The sequence below is a fragment of the Lycorma delicatula genome, chromosome 5 (assembly GCF_047948215.1).
Source record: "Lycorma delicatula isolate Av1 chromosome 5, ASM4794821v1, whole genome shotgun sequence".
Classification (NCBI taxonomy): domain Eukaryota; kingdom Metazoa; phylum Arthropoda; class Insecta; order Hemiptera; family Fulgoridae; genus Lycorma; species Lycorma delicatula.
This window is the reverse complement of record NC_134459.1, coordinates 181,328,061-181,348,557: the sequence shown is the minus strand read 5'-3', so window position 1 is coordinate 181,348,557 and position 20,497 is coordinate 181,328,061. Positions and strand designations below refer to the sequence as shown.

General features: G+C 30.7%; 1 protein-coding gene across 1 annotated transcript; it reads right to left on the bottom strand.

Annotated features, from left to right (window-relative positions):
- Positions 1-1,895: 1,895 nt before the first annotated feature.
- Positions 1,896-15,871, bottom strand: LOC142325810 (uncharacterized). The gene is made up of 6 exons (XM_075367836.1): positions 15,801-15,871; positions 13,819-13,873; positions 10,859-10,951; positions 9,806-9,888; positions 8,245-8,449; positions 1,896-2,371 (listed from the first exon to the last, which is right to left on the bottom strand). Exons 1-6 carry the CDS (start codon positions 15,869-15,871, stop codon positions 2,279-2,281), a joined length of 600 nt encoding a protein of 199 aa, XP_075223951.1. The 3' UTR covers positions 1,896-2,278.
- Between the last annotated feature and the right edge of the window lie 4,626 nt (positions 15,872-20,497).

Here is a 20,497-nt window from a genome sequence, read left to right as displayed (position 1 = left end):
AAGTGGTACAATGGTACTTATACAGCAATAAATTGACTGCAGAATGTAAAACAGAAGTTAACAGGATTACCAATGTGGTTTTTTCTTAATGATTAGTAGTAGTAGTGGCGGCAGTGGCAGCGGCAGCACCACCAATGTTATGACGCACAAAGCACCCACTGCTTTACCTGACTGAGTATGATCTTGTAGAGGGATGGTGGTCCATATCATTCTGTACAGGCTTGGGAAGGAAGAATCCTGGCTCAAAAGCCAGGATCAACTTCACTCTACCTTCCATACAGATAGTGTGTGGTCTCGGGTCAGGTTAGATACTTTTGAGGTTGTTGTTATCAATGACATATCTTTTCCTTGAGTACGAGATCAAGTGTGGTTGAATGACTGTATTGAGCTAGGGAAACTTATGGTCAGTCAGACCAGAACTGCCTTAATGTTCTATTTTGGATAGTTGTTTTGATTGGGATATTATCTCTTTTTCCTATTATTTATTAATGTTACTTTGTTGTTTGTTAGATAGCTAAATGTGGTCCAAGTTATACGGTTGTTGGTACAGAAGAAAATGCTATCTACTTTTAGGGTGCAAGATACACACCATCATGTTCTTCTGAAAGTAATAATTAATTGTTTAGTACTATCAGTTACTTAGTTAATATTATTCTCATGAATAATTTTTGTTTTTTTACTTTTTACAGTTTGATGTTATACTGATTCGGTATTATTTACTGTTTAATGTTAGTGTTAATCTTCTTTCAGTGTATTAATTTTGTTACTATATATTGGTTACACTGAGTGTAACTGATAAATTAAAAAAAATACAATTTAGTGTTTAGTGATATCCCCCCCCCCCCCCCCAGCTTATCAGCTCTAATTTTCAAAATAATTTATGTTTTTGAGATTGTTTTTTTAAATAAATATTTTTAAAAAATGTTAATACTAAAAAAAATTAACTAAGTAAAGAAAGTAACTAAAAAAAAGTAAGCAAGTAAGTACAACTTGAACATTTTAATACTACACAGTAAATTGAGTGTATTGTCTTTAATTTGTTTAGAACATTTAGAACAAGTGAAAAAATGCCTTTTCACTCTGAACAATTTGTTATATGAAAAGTATTGATGCAGTCATTGTTATGTAACACAGTGCTGCGGTTTGAGTGGCATTGTGTATATATATATATATATATATATATATATATATATATATGTGTGTGTGTGTTTTATTGAAAATAAATATGACTTGGATACTGACGTTTAATATTTTCCCAATTACCTTTCTCTCCAGGATTGTTATGTCCTGAGAAACTCATATTTCAAATGTTATTCAAACATCAGTTTTTACAAGCAATAGACTAAAAATACAATGATTAGACGTAAGACATGAGGTATATGGAACGCTGTATCCATGTATTCAGAGAAGTAAAAAGAATAATTTATTCCGTAATCAAAAATAAATATTTTGTTTTCATCTTTTGCCATAAATGTCTTCTTTTATACCTCAGCTATTTGCCTAATTACAGTTTTGCCATAATAGAAACCAAGGATTAGAAGTGTGAGTAAATTTTTGGGCCAGAAGATCAATATAAAAATGACAAAGAAGAGTAAGCCATTTGAAGTAATTAAAGTTACAAACACTAATTTTTTTATTGGCCAAAAATCTTAAAGTTGCTATTATTCACAGGAAGATCAATAAAGATGCAGTAACACCAATGGAAACTTAAAAGTTCAGAGGTTTTGATATAGTAAAGGGCAACCTAACTAAAATACATTTTAAATATACTTTAATGAAGAGATGCTGTTTTCTATAATTAGCATCAAGAAGTCTTCTCGAGTTGGTAAGCTGCTTCAACTAAAGAATAAATAAACAAAGAGGTAAAAAATGTGTGAAATTATCAACAAACCAAGTAAGTCACAATTTTTAATTTTGTTATAAGTTGAATAATTTTATGTTTTGATTTTCTATTTCTAAGATTATAAATAAGATTCTACATTTTCTCTTAATATTGATATAGATTTTGTTTAATTTAGTATATTAATGAATAACACATTCTAATTCTAATAAAAGGATTAAAATGATATTTCTTATTGATGATTTACACTAATTAGCTTCTGACCATCCACAGGTAAAATTGTAAGTAGCAGACTATTGCTCTATGTATCTTAATGCTACTTGTAGCTTTTATTGTAACTGTATTACAGAGAAAATTAATAATAAATAATACTTCAGCAAATTAATTATTTGAACACTTAATTAGAAATAGAATATAATTATAATTTGAAAGAAGGAATTAACTATTCAAAAGACTGCTTGGTACATCATATATGTCTGGTCTCCAGGAATTATTAGCTTCAGCCAGTTCAGCCTTTATCCAGCTTGGAACCTAAGAAATTAAGACAAAACAAGCATTTAATAAATAAATGAGAAAAAATTACATCAAAGGGCTTAAAATAACACAAAGTGAGTACTGGAAGCTGACAATTTTACATTACAAAAAACACAATGGAAATGATGCTTTTGACATCTTAGTTCTACCATGGTTCATTCACTGAAATTCAATTACTAATTTTTTTTCAATCAATCATTTAGTCTGTTCCAGTTTCTGTTTATATTTTGATTAAAAAAAAATTATACTTTATTTATTATTGGACAAAAGGAAAGTAATTTTCAATTTTTACCCTTTTTAAATAATTTTTTCCAGCTTTTCTTTGTTTTATTCAACTTATCTTATATGATTTTGTTCAGAATTAAATTCTCTTCAAGCTTTGTTTAAAATTTGTACATGTTTATTACCCACTTAAGAAAAATTATTTTATGACAAAAAAAACACGGTTTTTACCCCAGATTTCTCAAACACTACTGCAGATACGGTTCTAGAACCTATTTTATTCGATTTCTAAAATCAGAAACCATAAGAAATCGCTAATTCTGCTCCTTAATTAATGCTCTAAAAATTTCAGTACAATCTCATTTCACTGGAGTAGATGAAATCCGAGCGTAATCTTCCACTAACTTGCAAACGAAGCATTTTAGGACATATGTTTAAATGAGGTTTCTTCATTGTTTTCACAAGTAGGATAGCTTATAAAAGTCCTGGGAGAACTTCATGATACAATCTGTATATACCTGGGTGTTTCATTTTAATCCCCACAAATGATTTCTTCAAAAACTATGCACAATAAAACAAAATGATCTAATCAAAAGTTACTCAGACTGGAGGGGGAGGCACTTCATGGTGATCTTGACTGTTATTTAATGTTAACATAAATTTTTTTAAATGGGATGACCTACTTTTGGCCCCACCAATGAAAAGATCAGAAATTTTACATTGGAATATCTGGTCACACATATGATCTTAAAACTTTTTTGAAGGTCATACTGCTAACTATGAGAAGTAGTGGTATATAGGTGCTGGATTCTCGTCACAGATATTTACAGTCACTGCTTTCTAAGTTGTGAGAAGACGACAGTTAACTGGTACTGTCTTTGAAATTCAGCAAATTGTTTAATCGGATACCGTATGTGATTAATTCCTAAACCATGAATTTCAAAAAGCTGGAAGAAATAAAACATAATCTTAAAATGTCATGACTAAATTCAAGGGTATGTTGACGTGACGTTTGTCGCTCCTTCCATTGGCGCTATCAAAAAACCTTGGCACGACCTGCAAAGGGGACCTCAAGATCATGATCAAGTTCACTGTCAGATATTCCCCTCCTATCCTCGTTAACTTCTGTAAAATCATTTTTATGATCTTTCCATAGTTTGTGAGACAAATGGCCTAGTATGAATATTACATTGTATGACCTTCAAAAAATGTTCCAAGATCATATGTGTGACCACATATTCCAATGTAAACTTTTCCAATCTTTTCATTTGTGGAGTCAAAAATAAGTCATTCCATTAAAAATAAAATTGTGTTAACCTTGAAATAAATTGTGTTAACAGTGAAATCCAAGGTCACCATGAGGTGTCGCCCCTTCAGTCCAAGTAACTTTTGTTGAAGACATTTTTTTTTTGTATTGTGCGTAGTTTATGAGAAAATCGCCTGGGGGATTAAAATGAAACACCTGATATACCGGATATTCAAAAAGGACTTCATAACATAAAAAGCATATAAAAATCTATTGAGATATTACAGATTTGGTTGATGTCTCATTTCATAGAAAAACACATCGTTTTTTTGAGTTTTAATGGATGGAAAACACTTCTGCGTTATCATCATCTGAACACAATATATTTGTTGTAATAAACAAAGACAGCATACAGCCCTCGCATTGTGATAGGTGCAGAGCATTTCTGTTGTAAGCCTATGATTGAGATTACACAAAAGCCCAGTGGCAATCCCTTAATGCCTTCCTGCATTCTTCATTCCATCAAGGAACTTCTTGGTTTTCCAGATCTTAAGGGGATATATTCAGACATGGAGTCTGAACCACATGGAGTCTGGGACATGGAGTTAGATGAACCACCATTAGTTTTTCTAGCAGAAGTTACATTCTTGCCCAAGCTCAATGTTGTAATCGCAGCAGTGAGGGTCTTTATTTGTTCTGACAAAACTTGGACCAACTTGTAACTGCAGGGACAGTTCCTTTGTTATCTCTGAGGGTTCAATTCCAGCCAAGTCACGGTGGAAGATAATCCCCTTGCTGGAATTTAAGGTATTATGTGGTTCCACCACCACCTCTTCCTTACCAATGAACTTAAGGACCACTAGTTTCCGACTCTATTTGTCATCAGTAACCTCAATCAACAGGGCGCCAGTCCTAAGTTATTTAATTGATTTTGCAGATCCACACGCTGCAACAATGCACTTGAATTAAGAAAGCTGAAACCTTTGTAAACTATTTACCTTCTTCCTTTTATTTCACTACAATAAAGCAAATTACTGATGTTTTAGCATTCATTACATTATTTCTCTTATCATCATCAGACACACCCTCAACTGATAACGTCGGTCGAAGACTCTTTAAGCTTCAGTGTTTGTTGGTTTTTTCAAGTGAAACACAACCATCAAGGAAGAATTTAATGGGATAGACATACATTTCCCACAAGCACCAACTATATAACAGACCACCCCAGCAGAGCGCACACATACCTCCAGGAAGAAGAACGGACGTACAGTCTTTATTTGCTTAGGAATCAAAAACCATTCACCTTCGGGCTATCACAAATGTACTGCCAAGTTTCATGAGGGTTTTCGCTACCCCGTATTCAAGAGTTATGGGTGTTCACATTGCCACACTGGTGTAAAAAATTGACTCATCGTTACAAATTACACTGTCTAAAAATGTATTATTGTCTGCAATTCTATCCATCATTTCCACCGAAAACTGCAGCTGAGCAACTTTGTCGTCATCTGTAATGTGTTCAACCATGGTTAGTTTGAATGGCTTCAAGTGCAATTGTTTACATATTACATGCCAAATAGCCATTTCTGAAATGCCAGTCATCTCACATGATGCATGTTCAGTTGATTTCTTCGGACCACGTGCAAAGCTTTCTCTGAGTTGTTCCACAGCATCAGAGATGTGTGATCATCCTAGTAATTTTATATGTTTAACAAAACAACCTGACTCAATGAAGGTTATGTACCAAGAATAAATTGTATGCCTACTAGAAGGCTTCCTACTTTACTCAATACGAAAATTATGTTGAATTGCAGTTAATGACTGCAAATCTTGAAACTAAAACACATACCAACCATGTTCTGCACCAGTAAATGTATCCATTTTTAACATCACGGCAGCCGAATTCAGTATTATGAACTACAAGAATCAAAACTTGATGTGTTTTGCTACGAAATGAGACCTCAACTGATTCTAAAAATTATCTAAAGAAATGTTTATATGCTTTTAAAGTTGTGAAGTCCTTTTTGAATCACCAAGTATTGTAAATCACTTGCAATATCAAATATCAGATGTGCAAATATGGAAAGTTGGTGGATCACTTCATCATATTGGCTAAACAATTCTTTGTATTCGATCCAGTCTGCCTTCCCAACCACCCATCCACATAGCTGTCTCTGAGACAAATCACCATCACCAATCAAGATAACAACCGGTCTGTGATCGTTTCCAAAAACATTTTTGGAAATGCGCCAGTTAAGAAGTGGAAATAGGGATGCTTAACACGACAGATCGATGCACACAGATGTATCTGATGAAGATGATACAAATGTGCATGATCCATTGTTCAATAAGCAGAGAGATCTAAGTTCTGCCTCAGTCAATTAACTATCCTTCCCCGGGAAGAACATGACTATGAGCCCCACGAATGATAATGGGCATTGAAATCACCAATTATTATGCAGGGTATATTTTTTATCCCCTACTTAGCACCGGTGAAATCAACCTCCGCCTTCCGGCGTGCCGAAAGGGATTTTTTCATAATTTGATTTTTTCCTTTTCCTTCCGAACGCCATTTTGTGATTTTCAACAAAAAAAATTATTTCTCAGGAACGGGTAAACCTACTTTAATTAAATTTTTCAAATATAAAACTAGCGTCTTGTTCTACAAATTATTGTTAATAACAAAGTTATTGTATTCAAACCTAAAGAAAATCAGTTCTCAGAAAACCAATTTTTCAGTTTTACTTCGGATATCATGAAAATACTTCGGATAAAGTGATTGCAGATCTGTACATCCAAATTAAGAAACAGAATAAAAGTTATTTTTATTGTAATTATCTGTAATTTGTACACAAATAATTACAACAAAAAAAAATTATTTGTAATACAAATAATAATAATAATTTGTAATTATTTGTATACAAATAATTATTATAATAATTATTTATTGTAATAAATAATTCCTTTAAAACATATATTTTCCTGTCTAAATATTCCTTATTTATTTTTATCTTCCTAAGATGTTTTCATGTTTTGATCAAAAGTTTTCATAATAGTTCAGTAGAATTTTTTTAAAAATAATTCTTGGAGTTCATTTTCAAATAAGTTGAAAAAAATTGTTTCACTGACCACATAAAATTGTAAGTTACGGTCACTCTTGCAATATTAAGTAGAGAATAAAACAAAACACACTACAAAAACAAATAATGGTATCTTTCCTAATGTCTTTTTCATTCAATCAACTAAAAATGATGAAAACAAGAGTTTTTTATATTGTTGCATATCAGCTCGCCATGTATCCTAACAAAATAATCAATGTTACAATCAATACCTTCATCACACTGTTAACCATTAAGTAACTGACAGAGAATTAACATCATCTTCTCAGAGAAAACAATACAGACTTCAGATTCTTTATAACACTTCTAGCACCATAGATGTTTTATATGCAAGCTATCACATGTTGTTATAGCCATATGAAAGATTAGATTGTGTATTATATAGATATATGTAACACAATATATATACATAAACAAAAACAAAAAATTAATTATTTTTTCAAATTGTTGAGGTGAGATCTTGAGATTATATTCAAAAATATTAAAACAAAGCAGTCAACATTCAAGATCCTTGAGACAAAAGAAAAGTTAATAACATTTCTGAAAATTCATGGCTATTGTTTAGTCAAAAAAACCTTTTGATTAAACAAGCCTGTTTAATTTCTTGATAAGAGGATCAATATCAATATAGATTCTTAATAAAAAAAATTCTAGAAAAATTATTATATCAGCCAATCAAAACATAAGACACAAAATCCTATCCTTTCATATTGTGCTTTTGTAACGTAATATTTGAAATCACACAGCTCATTGTACAGCTTAGGAGAAAAATGATATCTGAAAAATGTTTAATCAGCCTCCTTAAAGTCCTCTACTTTGTACAGAATGATTACCACTAATTATCCATCTAAAACAATGGCTTACATGAGAGAGGTTTAAAAATGACAAACTGTAAAAACTGCATTAATGATTAAAATTACCAATAGAGGAAACTTAGAATTAATGTAACTTAGGTAGAATGAATAGAAAAAAAAGAAAAACTTGTTGGAAGTCACAGGTATATATATAGCCATAAATATATATATGTGTGTTAATTTTATTTCCTGTGATCAATTTTTTTATCTTCTTTAGTTCTATTTTTAATTTCTAAGTAAACAACAGTGAAAAGAATAAATACATTCCACATACATTTAAAAATATGAATCATCCTCAGTACAATCCAGTTCTGTACATTTAAATATTAATGAAAATGTATAAACATAATATTAATAATTATTAAAACATTAATATTACTATAATAAAAATTATGAAGATTATTACTTTTGTTCTAAATGTTTGATAATTACAGACTCAGAAGTATCTGTTAAAGAATTTTTAGAACAGGATGAATTGTTTTCATTATTTTGTTTACCCTCTACAAAAGTAAGTGTACTCAATTTTGGCAAAGGCACTGTAGTATCAACCAGTACTAAAAGACCAAGCCATAATGGACATAAGTCATACAATGTGACAATCTCACCTTTAGCGATTTGATTAGGTGACGCATATAAGCTGAAACATAGATTAAATTAATTAATTAGTTGCAGAATGTGTTATAAAAAAATAAAAAAGTAGTATGGAATTCAGATTTCATACTTTAATTAAGAGTTATCAGACAACTGCTCTATGGTATGACCATCAACTCAAGTTGTGGATTAAATTAATAAACTATCTTAATATGTTACATACTATTATAAGTACAGGAATAGATGAGCCTAAGCAAAATAATAAATTATCCTAATAAGAGGTAGTAGTCCCTCTACATGTTGATATCCCTTTCTTTTCTTACGCTTTTTTTCCTCTTTCTTTTGATAGGTATCACAAGAATTATTTTAACAGTTTCCAATTAATATATTTTCAGCTGCTTCTTATTGAAGCTCTGTGGGCTGATGACTCTTACCTATGGGACTTTTCAGAGATTTTTTTTCTATCAGGGTAAGTCATTTGAGGTGAAGAGTATTTTAGAGGATTAAACAGTTTTTAATCAACTGCAATAAAATTTATCTGAAGGGGAAAGTTTAAAAACTAATTTAAATCAAGCCACTGGTAATATTTTCATATTGTTGAGTGTGGCACTGATGTTTGTTTGGATTAGATTTAAAGGATGATTGTGATATGTGATCTTTCAAAGAATGTGTGTAATTGAAACTGGATTTGTTCATTTATAGTTTTGATTTTATGTTTGTATACTTAGAGCCACTCAAGCGAGTCTAGTTCATGTCCTTTCATATTTATGCATAAGATTTCCAGGTTTCTGATGCTTGTACAACTGGTTTCAAAGAGGTGGTTTTGTAAAAATGAATTCAGTAGTCGAGCGAAGTGTTTTTGTGTTTTTTATATAGCTATTCCAACCAGTTTGTCCTATGTAGAGCTTACTACCATTAAGAGTAACCAATTTTATAAAAGGCAGATAAACTGAATTTTTTAAGTGATTTTTATTAGGTTATTTAGTTTTATTGATGGTGGTTCTATAATGAATGCATTTGGTATTAAGTCTTTGACTGAATTATAATACACTTCTCAGTGGCAAAGTATTATACTAAATAATAGAAGAAAAGTATTGCTGCCTGGTTTTTTTTTCAATACCCAGAAGCATAATAATTATTAAACAGTTCATAATACTCTAGCCAGAACTTCTTGCGAACTTCAACATGATAAATTTATCAATGGAGTATAATAAAAAAAAGGTATACATAGAAAAGCTGAAAAGCTTATAAATTGTAGAGAAAATAACTTCCATTTTAATCATAGAATGCACTGAAACATCTCTTTGGCACTAATCCAACTTTGTACAACTGAAATGTTTTAGCAGCCTTATAAAAAAATAAAAGTAGCTCAACTGCATGAATTTATGTTCATTTAACTTACGCAAGTATTTCCTCAGGTTCAGCAACAATATCTATCTTGAGATTAGTTGATGCTAATGAACTGGTAGAAGATGAATCAAATGCCTACAAAAAAAGAAAACTTTCAAAAATCAACAACATAAAAGAATTATTTATTAAAAACAAAAACGAATCTGAAATAATGAGAAAATTATATTTCATAATCATTTAATATATATTTTTATTGAGCTGCAATGGATTATAGTAATGGATAAAGCACTATCAATACACGATTTACTTCACTCAATACATGGATATACAGTGTTCCATACACCAATCTAATCATTATACTTTCAAAGTCTATTGCTTGTAAATGCTGATGTTTGAATAACATTTGAAATTCGAGTATCTCAGGACATACAGACCTGGAAAGAAAGATAATTAAGAAAATATTAAATGTCAGTATCCAAAGCCATATTTTTTCATTTACTTAATTATGGACATTACTTAATATGGACAAAGCTATATTTATTTCCAATAAAACATGCGCGTGCACGCGCGCGCACACACACACACACAATGCCAGTAAAACTTTAGCACTGTGTTACATAACAATGACTGATCAATACTTTTCATATAACAATTGTTCAGAATGAAAAAGGTATTTTTTTTTTCACTTGTTCTAAATGTAATAAAACAAAATTAAAGACAATATACTCAGTTTACTGTAGTATTAAAATGTTCAAGTTATAATTATTTTCTTACTTTCTTTTTTTTAGTATTAGCATTTTTTAAAAATATTTATTTAAAAAACAATCTCAAAAACATAAATTATTTTGAAAATTAGAGCTGATAAGCTGGAATAATTATCAATAAACACTAAATTGTTAATTTGTTTAATTTATCAGTTACACTTAATAAAACCAATATATAGCAACAAAATTAATACACTGAAAGAAGATTAACGCTTACATTAAACAGTAAATAAGACCGAATGAGTATAACATCACACTGTAAAAAGTAAAAAACAAAAATTATTCATGAGAATAATATTAACTAAGTAAGTGATAGTACTAAACAATTAATTATTACTTACAGAAGAACATGATGGTGTGTATCTTGTACCCCAAAAATAGATAGCATTTTCTTCTGTACCAACAACCGTATAAGTTGGACCACATTTAGTTATCTAACGGACAATAAAGTATTAATAAATAATATGAAAAAGAGATAATATCCCAATCAAAACAACTGTCCAAAAGAGAGAATTGAGACAGATCTGGTCTGTGACTGACCATAAGTTTCCCTAGCTCAATACAATCATTCAACCACACTTGATCCAGTTCTGAAGGAAAAGATGTGTCATCGATAACAACCAACTTCGAAAGTATCTAACCTGATCTGAGACCACACACTATCTGTATGGAAGGTAGAGCGAAGTTGATCCTGGCTTTTCAGCCAGGAACCTTCCTTCCCATGCCTCTACAGAATGATGAGGACCACCATACTCAAAGACCATACTCAAATCAGGTAAAGCAGTGGATTATTTGTGCGTTATAACATTGGTGGTACCTAATACTTCAGCAATCGCATTGCATCTAACACCAAAATAAAAAAATTATTCATTTTTAGTTCATTATATCATAAAATACACTATGGGTTGTCTATATTCCAAATATGACGTCTGGTATAATTACACTTACTACTACTACAAATTCCAACTAATAATCATTAAGAAGAAACCATACTGGTAATCCTGTTAACTTCTGTTACGCATTCTGCAGTCAATTTATTGCTGTATAAGTACCATTGTACCACTTTATTCAAATCATTTTATACATATAATTATTCATATAAATAAGTGTGCTTCATTCAATATTCATACATATAGAATTAAGTCTGTTGGAAGTGTAAAATGATCTGTTTTTTAAAAGTAGTTTTTTGTTACAAACCTACGGTTTGGTAGAAATTTATCCATTTTATACATATAATTTTCTATAAATTGAAGCAAAAGTTTATATACTAGAAAATGGGTTAAGATAGAAATAAACCGTATTTTATAAATTCATACTGTTGTCTATCTACACAGATAATAGTCCACATTTTCAAAAAAATTGAAAATGTTACCTAATTTGTTGCAATTAACGCACTCCATACCGACTTCATATTTTAATAAATATCGAATATTAAAAGAAAAAGTGAAGACATCTAAACTAAGGTATCAAATATGTCGATTATGAATGCCAGATGACTAGGTAATGAAATTTCATAAAACGTTCATAAAATTTACGTAGCACTGAATAATTTATTTAGTTTTTCAAACCCTATAACTTTCTATGAATTTGTTGGAGGTTTTGTTCTGACTAAGCAGAAACAAAACAGTATTCTTAAATTGGAAATCTTGGGGTAAGAATTTTATATGTCATGAAAAAAGATTCTTTCACTTTCTCTTGGTAATTGAAAATTCCCAAATCTATTAAAAGCTTTATAATGTAGAGAATTTATCTGAACCAAGAAAATATTTCCTTGTCCATTATTTCATCATAATAAGATTTTAAGAAAAAAATCAAAAAAGATACTAAGTATCTCAACTGCAAAAGGTAAATAGCTGATTTGCAAAACTTTATACCAAAACCACGATGATAATTTCTAAAATTGTACCGCTCATTGAAATTTGTCATAAACATTTTCAGTAAATATCGGGAAATGAATTTTATGGCTTATAATTCAGAAAAGTGGCATCATGCAAGCGGTAGCAGATTGTAAAAATAGGTTACATTTGACAATTTAATTGCAATCTCCAACTACATCATTTTGAACAGTATTTGATAAAATTCAATAATTTTGTGAAAGTATATATTAGATTATTATTTTTGAAATCTATCTTCCCACAAACTTAGTTTTTTGACACTGGGATAACATCAATCAGATGCTTAAAAGGTTTGGGGTAAAAATGTTACAAAATTGTAGAAATATATTTTAATATTTATATAAATAACCGACACATATGTTTAAAGATTTTAGCACACAGTAATCCAAGGTGTCAAGCCAATAACTTGTCCTATCATAAATTCTTCACCGCATTTTAAAGTGTTAAGTAGCCAGACAAATCATCTCGGTACACAGATCAGAGTCAAAATTTTCACAATATTTCATATTTTGGCTAGGATTATCATAATTGATTTGAACATTATTTTCGGCCATTCCTAGCAATATCACTTTAACATTTGTAGTTGAAGCATTTCAGAGTATCTCCATTCTCAAAACTACTTTAAGCACACCAGTTTTAAAATGATCACTCCAGTTTTAAAAGTAAATGGCAGTGTAATGAATTAACTACAAATGCTAGGAAAGGCAAAAAATAACCCTCAAATCAAAGATCACAGTCACTTGGTCCGAAGTCTGGGAGATAGGGGGCTGATTGAAAATCTCTTACTTGAACTGCCACCTAATATCTCAACATTTCTTTCTGGATTTCTACCTCAACTTCACACAAAACAGTATTGCTTTGCTTTATTACTTTAGACATTTATTGCTTTATTACTGTAGACATTATAAAATTGTTGACAGATCTTGACAGCAATGTGTTCCTTCCGTTTCCTAAAACAAATCATGCCAGAACTCTTACAGTTAGCATGAACAAAACTGATAGATTCTATATTTCATGCGCTGCTGCTTTATCAACTAAGTGGAATACATGACATTTATTCCAACATTTACATTTATTTGTACTTTACACTTATTCTAAGTAGAATAAATGAGAGAAGGACACATACTGCCAGGGGCAACTACAAATGTGTTGTGGTTTGGGTTACCAGATTATGTTTAACAAACCAATCAAAATTCAATTATGGAAGAGTAACCTACTTCTTAGTTGTTTTTTAAAATAGCTTAAACTTAATTGATTAATGAGAAAAAATCTTTACCTAAAGAACCATGACAAAAAGATTATAATCAAAAAGGAAAAAAATAATTATTTAAACAATTTAACATTAAAATTCTCAACTTCTAATAGTACAATAAAATTTGCTAAAATAAAATTGAAATGACATTTACAGTAACTATTTTATCAATCGTACTCTTGACAACAGCTGGAGTTACATTGTTTGTCCTAACTGATTTTCATTATTACTTCCCATAGTAATTACATAACCGGCATCAGTTAATACTGAAGAATGATTATTTGACATAGATATATTTATTACATGCCACTTTGATAATGATTTTACTTCAATAAATTGTAAACTTTTTTTCTACATTTGCATCTTTCTGGAAAAATAATTACAAAATACAAAATTATCTTCTCCTATATTGTCATAGAGTAGTACATGTAAAGTAAATAAGTAATAAATAAAACAAAACTTTTAAAATAATTAAAATGATGGCAAAAAATGTACAAAAATTAGAAAAATAACATTATCCGATTCTTGAAATTTTGACTTTCTAAATTAACACCAAATTAAGGGCTGAAATTTTTTTATTTTGCACCAAAAATTCAAAATTTAAATACATAGTTTAAGTAATTCATTAAAGGTTTAACCCCAACAGACATACAAAAAGAGTTTGATTCCACTTTAAAGGATTCACCCCCATCATTCAACGGTATAAAAGCGGGCTGCTAAACTTACATGTGGTTGTACATTCATTCAAGATGATGAAAGAACACTTGGGATGCCCAAAAACCACAACAATAATAAATCATCACAAAATTCCACAATCTTTTATTAAATGAACTCCAACTAAGGGTTTCTGACCTTGTTGACATTACAATTTGATAGACCATGTCCACTACACTTAACACAATGTTCTGGGATTGACAAAGCTTTCTACTCAATGAATGCCACATTTGTTCAATTGACAAAAAATAAATTTTAATGAACGCTTTTCAAGAGGGGTTTAGACTTATTTAAACACAATTTTACTGAGTTTCTTCAATCGTTTACAACAGTAAATGAAACACAGATTTATCATTACATGCTACAAATCAAAGAGAGTCCAAACAGTGGGGTGATAGCAGTAGAAATTGCACCAAAGAAAGTAAAAATGATTCCATTGGCAGGAAAAGTCATGGGTATAGTTTTTTGGGATTCTCGTGATACAATGCTCATACACTACCTGAAAAAAGGGAGGATCACAATCCAGAATATTAGAGTTTATTAGTTAAGGATGCTGTTAAATAAGCATCCACATCTAGCCAAAGTGAAAGTGCTATTTCACCATAACACACCTGCACTTATATCTCACGTTATTGCTCCAAAACTACATGGCCTATACTTTAAACTGCTTCCATGTTTGGCTCCCAGTGATTACTTCATCCCAAGTTAATTGCTCAGTTGACAAAGATTCATTTCAAATGATGAGGTCAAAGCTGCTTATTTTACAGAGCTGGACAAATCACATTATACTGAGAGTATTTCACCTTTCTTTTTCCTGTTTAGCCTCCGGTAACTACCGTTTAGATAATTATACTGAGACTATTATAAAGTTTAAAAGTCACTGGCTTAATGTATAAAAATCCAAAGAGAGTTCATTGAAAAAAAAAAGTCTAAAAAATCTTGTTTTCTTTGTTAGGCCGAAAACTTGCCAAACGACCCTCATATTCTGAATAACCACACATATTAGCCTTGCAAATATATGAGATAACCAACTACACGAATTTTATCACCTAACACAAAACAGATTCTACTTAAGTTGCCGGCCTCCATGGCATGAGTGATAGCGTCTCAGCCTTTCACCCGGAGGTCCTGGGTTCAAATCAGGGTTATTTCTACACATTCAGGGTATGATTTGAGGTGGAATAAGAAATGGCCATAACTACATAGATTTTGACCAAGAACACCTTTCTAAAGTTGCTTATGTTTTTTTCTAACAATTAATAGTAATAATAAACAAATCAAACCTATGAGCTTATGGCTGAACCGTTATATACACGTTATAATTTATTATTCATACATTTATTTTCATTATTGAGAAAATACAAAAATACACAATATTGAAAATAAAATTTAAAAAATGAAATTTAATAAGGGTCTTGCTACCTGAATATCTGTCTGCTGAATAATTCAAGATGTTTAACCACAGGAGTAGGTTCAAGTTCACAGATCAACATTATAATCATCATCTCCTAATGGCAAATTGATATTGACTCTTTTTTATTCAGAAGGTACTGGGATAGAATCCTGATCAAGCTCGATATTTTTCCACATAACAAAATTCATTTCTCATTTTTATTATCATTAATGATAAACTGGGTTCAGTATTTGTAGTTACTTTAAAAATAAATACAATACAAAGGGTAATTGAAAAGTTATTTAACCCAGTATCCAATTTACAAACCTGGTTGAATAATGTCAAAATAATTTCTGTATTAAAGGGAAAACTTGTCTATGAGTACAGCAAATTGCAGCAATGATAAAAAATGTAATCACTCATTGACTTCTAAGGCAATAATAACTGTCCAGCAAGTAAGTAGAAATGCCATTCACATAACCATACTGCAGCTGTATTACAACTGGACGCAAAATGTCAAGAATGTTTTTATCATTTGTCTCCTTGCAAAACTGACAAACAAATCCACTGTCTGTCACATAACATTAATATACAGAAGAAAGGAAGGGTTACAAACCGTATTTGTTCGAGGGCCTAAAGTATTTTCATTAATAAAGAAAAGAGATCAAGAATTGTTAATTCTCTAAGAAAGCCAGTTCACTTCAGAGATTTTCTGGTTAGTGTGGAGCTTTGTAGGAGAACTGTGAACCTCCATGTCTTCCATGAGTATCTACTTAATTTTGTAAAAATCAGCATTTCAAATTCAGTTTTGTAAGAGAATTATCAGTTCTATTTCTCCTCAATGCCAGTGATGTCCAAACATTGTCATGAACTTCATAACAATAATAGAACCTTTTAAATGATACTACTGGATTCAATAAGATGTAGCAACAGCCTACACAGCAAAGATATATTGCCCAAATTTTTTTTATATGAATTAATTTTTCACAGTTTGTGTTGCTATCAATTTTTAGAACTTTCTCCTCCACACTTTTATTTATAGAAGTTTAAAAAATCTGACGTTGACATCACATGACTTCCTTGTACACCTATTAAATTACATACACATTTTTTAAAACTAAAAGTATATAAAATTTTATTTCATAAATGGCTTCTGATATTTTTTTATTGTTATTATTGAATCATTATTTATCATATTTGTTTTTTACAATCAGAGCTTAATAATTACTAATACATCAATATATCTAAATTAAAAAAAAGATTTTGAAAAAAAAGGAGATTAAGTTGGATTCACACTGATGTGCCTTCCCCTTGTAAGATCCAAATATTTCATTAATTAAAATTTTATTTGGCAATAACTCTGGAACCGATAAAGATAAGTACCACTTGTGACACTGTTGAAAAGCTCTCAATGAGGGATTACTACATTTTAGAAAAATTCCAAAATCCAATTTTTTTTGGACTTTGGGCTTTTTTGGACACTTTTGGTCCAGTCGATTGCGATATAAGGAGGAAGTGCAAAACTTGATGTTACAACAGTCCTAAATCCAAAATTTCAACATCCTATGGCTAAACATTTTTGAATCATGCAAGATATATACGTATGTACAGACGTCACACTAAAACTAGACAAAATGGATTCAGGGATCGTCGAAATGGATATTTCCATTGAAATCTGAAATTTATCATAATACAAAAATTTACTTCCTTTACTTCGTACAAGGAAGTAAAACATATTATGATAACTCCTCGCACTTGAAGAATTGAAAATAAAAATTCAAAAGTAACATTTCCACCATATTGTAAGCAACAATAAAAGGTTTCAACCGACATGAAAAATGAACCTAATACAGATTGAGATAGCGACAGCATGCATGTTGAACACTAGTAGCATAAGTAGTATTTCCAAAATGTATTTTTAAGTTAATACATTTTCAAATGACTATTTCTTTTTTATTTGATCATATCAGTTCTGCCAAATTACACAATTCATTACCAAATGTCTGTTGTTTATTGAGCAAGAGACTGTTATAATAATAAAAACTGGTTATAACTAATAACACAAGCCGCAATGGTTGTGGTTTTTAGTCTTTGATAACCGATTCTTATGTATTTTTTAGTACTAAATCCTCAAATAACCTTAATTTTTTCCATCACATCAGTTATTTTCACAAATTGCAAATTTCAAAATTCATAAAAAGTTGAAAAATTGTGAAAATGTGATATAATGAAACAGATATAAAACGTTTTTTTTTTTTTATACAAATTAATATAATATATTCACTTTTTTGGCTTATACTATGCATTCTTATAGCTAAATAGTTGAGTAGTCTGAAGAAATGAGCAGGGGCATTGTTCACTGACCCCTTAATTTCTAATGAAAATTGCCATCAAGTAAGCATAATTTCTATTACAGTGCATTTTTAAATTAATTTATTTTTATTTATTTATTTAATTTTTATGAAATATGTCATGTCTTTGGAAACCACTCCCCCTCTTCACCCACCCATAATGAAGTATGTAAAATACTTACAATTTTATTCCATGTGTCAGTTTCTTTGGACGGCTTATACTCTGCTTCGCACTTTTCCTTCTATGTTCTCTACACAGTTCATCTCGGTGTAACATCCAACAATAGTCCACCGCCATCATAATAGTCCATTTTCCTTGCCTACAACACTTGCCTACTGTTTACATGCCGAGGCCAATTGTGCAGCCTCGCCACAGTTAAAGCAAAGTACCGTTCTACCGGGCCCACTGCATATCGCAGGCCGCGATATGGCCAGTGGCCCTACATCTGTTTTCTTATTTTCCATTAAACTCGACATGATATCCATCCGACCTTTAATCGCGAGGCCTTAATGAGTACCCTTGCCGCCTTCTCAAAAACGCAGACGATAGCTTGCATCATTAAGCCGAAAGCAAGCCTCTTGGAAACAACAGTGCAACTCATCTTGTCCTCTTCAACAGCATTCGTAATAATTCCACCAAATCCCTCAACCGTCGTCACTTCTTTTCAAGATCGCTGCCATGAACTTTTACTACTTAGCACCGTCTTGAAGGTTTTCTGCTGCTCTTTCCTTTCCAAGCACCGATGTCGTGCTTGGAAGATTGACATTCGACTTCACTTTCATTAGGACGGCAGCATAGTCTTTACCTATGCCGATCAATACTACTGTCGTAGTTCGTAAGAGAACGACCTGACTTCACTATCTTTTAATCTCCTTCTTCGGACCCTTCAGGAGTAACATAAAGTCTGTGTTGGCTGAAATTTTTAATAAATACTAGTAAATTGTTTTTCAATATTCTATTAGATATTATTATAGATACCGTACGATAAAAAATTATCTGTATTACTGTATATCTGAGGAAAAAATCAAAGTTAAAATATCGATACGAATACTCTCGAGCGCGAGAGTCCTCGATAATGAAACTGGAACGTTCGCCACTTGGCTGCTGCAGCTGCTGTGATTGTAGATATGCAAATGCGCTACTTAAATCACTCAAAAATTTTTAAATGGATTTTACTGGGAAATTAAACCGAGTTGGAAGATGCCATATTGGATTTAAACTAGGGACTTAAACTTGCTGCCAGACTTTGTTCAGGCAAACGGCTGTTATGTGGTCAAACAATCTTATTTACTCTTTGTTTAAGAGAAATTAAACCTCTTTCACACGACATCTTTTATTTAATAATGAGTATTTAAAGTGTAAATTAAAAAACTTTTCATTGTAATTTCAATTTATTATAAGATAACAGTATCCTGTATTTCTAAAAATTGTAGTTTTGCAGACATTAAAAATCTTCATAAGAATTGTAAAAACTGAAAAAGCAAAAAATTAAGTGATTTTAAAATTAGCAAATCCATGTAAAACATTGTAATTATTAATGTTTCTAAGCGTGAAACAATCGATTTCAGATTTCTAAAACTATAATCGACCTAATTAAAGTCCTTTGAAATCAGAACTTTAAAAACAAGCTCTTTTTTTCTTTAGATTTCCCTAAAATTTATCTTTTTTATTAAAAAGCTTAAAAAATAATAATTAAAGGTAATCAACAAATGCGTTAAAATCATTTAAAATTGTACGTTTTCTTTATGGAAATTTGATACTTCATTTTCAATATGTCTATCCTAAAATTAAATTGCGTATAATTTTTATTTAATAATAGTTTTATTTTATTATTTTTAATGTAAATGATGATTATTTCAATGCAATTACAAATTTAATTAGCCATAAATGTTATGTTTTATATAATCCATGATATTTTTATAAATAACTTTTAATTAAAAGTTTAGTTTCTGTGGCAGAATTAATAAAAGATAAATTAAGAAAAAAATTTTATTTATGAACCGCGTAAGATTATTTTGTATTGTTTTATATCTAGAAAATATATTAAATTAAAAACCTTTTTAATCGGTCGAAATTGCTTTGTTTTAAGAAAGGGTAATGGACTAATCTACCGATTCAGACGGGCGTATTTTTTTCTCTCTCCCTCGCTATCATTCAGGTCTCTCTTATTAAAGTTGCCTGAATCGATAGAATTCGAGCCCCTTTACAAACATACACGGGCATGTATTATTTTTATATGTCTTTGGCGTTAAATATGCCATTTTTAAACTTCGACTCCCTTTGGAGGGCCCACGTTATTTCAATCGAAATTTCCCGAAAGATGTCCTCCGCCAAATTTTCGATGGAGTACTCGAATAAGGTCTCAGAACCCGGA

What these genes read in the sequence shown, in the direction of transcription:
- LOC142325810 (XM_075367836.1), bottom strand. Translation starts at nt 15,871, where the DNA reads ATGTTGATCTGTGAACTTGAACCTACTCCTGTGGTTAAACATCTTGAA. An exon ending in TTCAGCAGACAGATATTCAG is followed by an intron (nt 13,874 to 15,800) that starts GTAGCAAGACCC and finishes AAAATCAGTTAG; the next exon opens with GACAAACAATGTAACTCCAG. An exon ending in CGATTGATAAAATAGTTACT is followed by an intron (nt 10,952 to 13,818) that starts GTAAATGTCATT and finishes ATTGTCCGTTAG; the next exon opens with ATAACTAAATGTGGTCCAAC.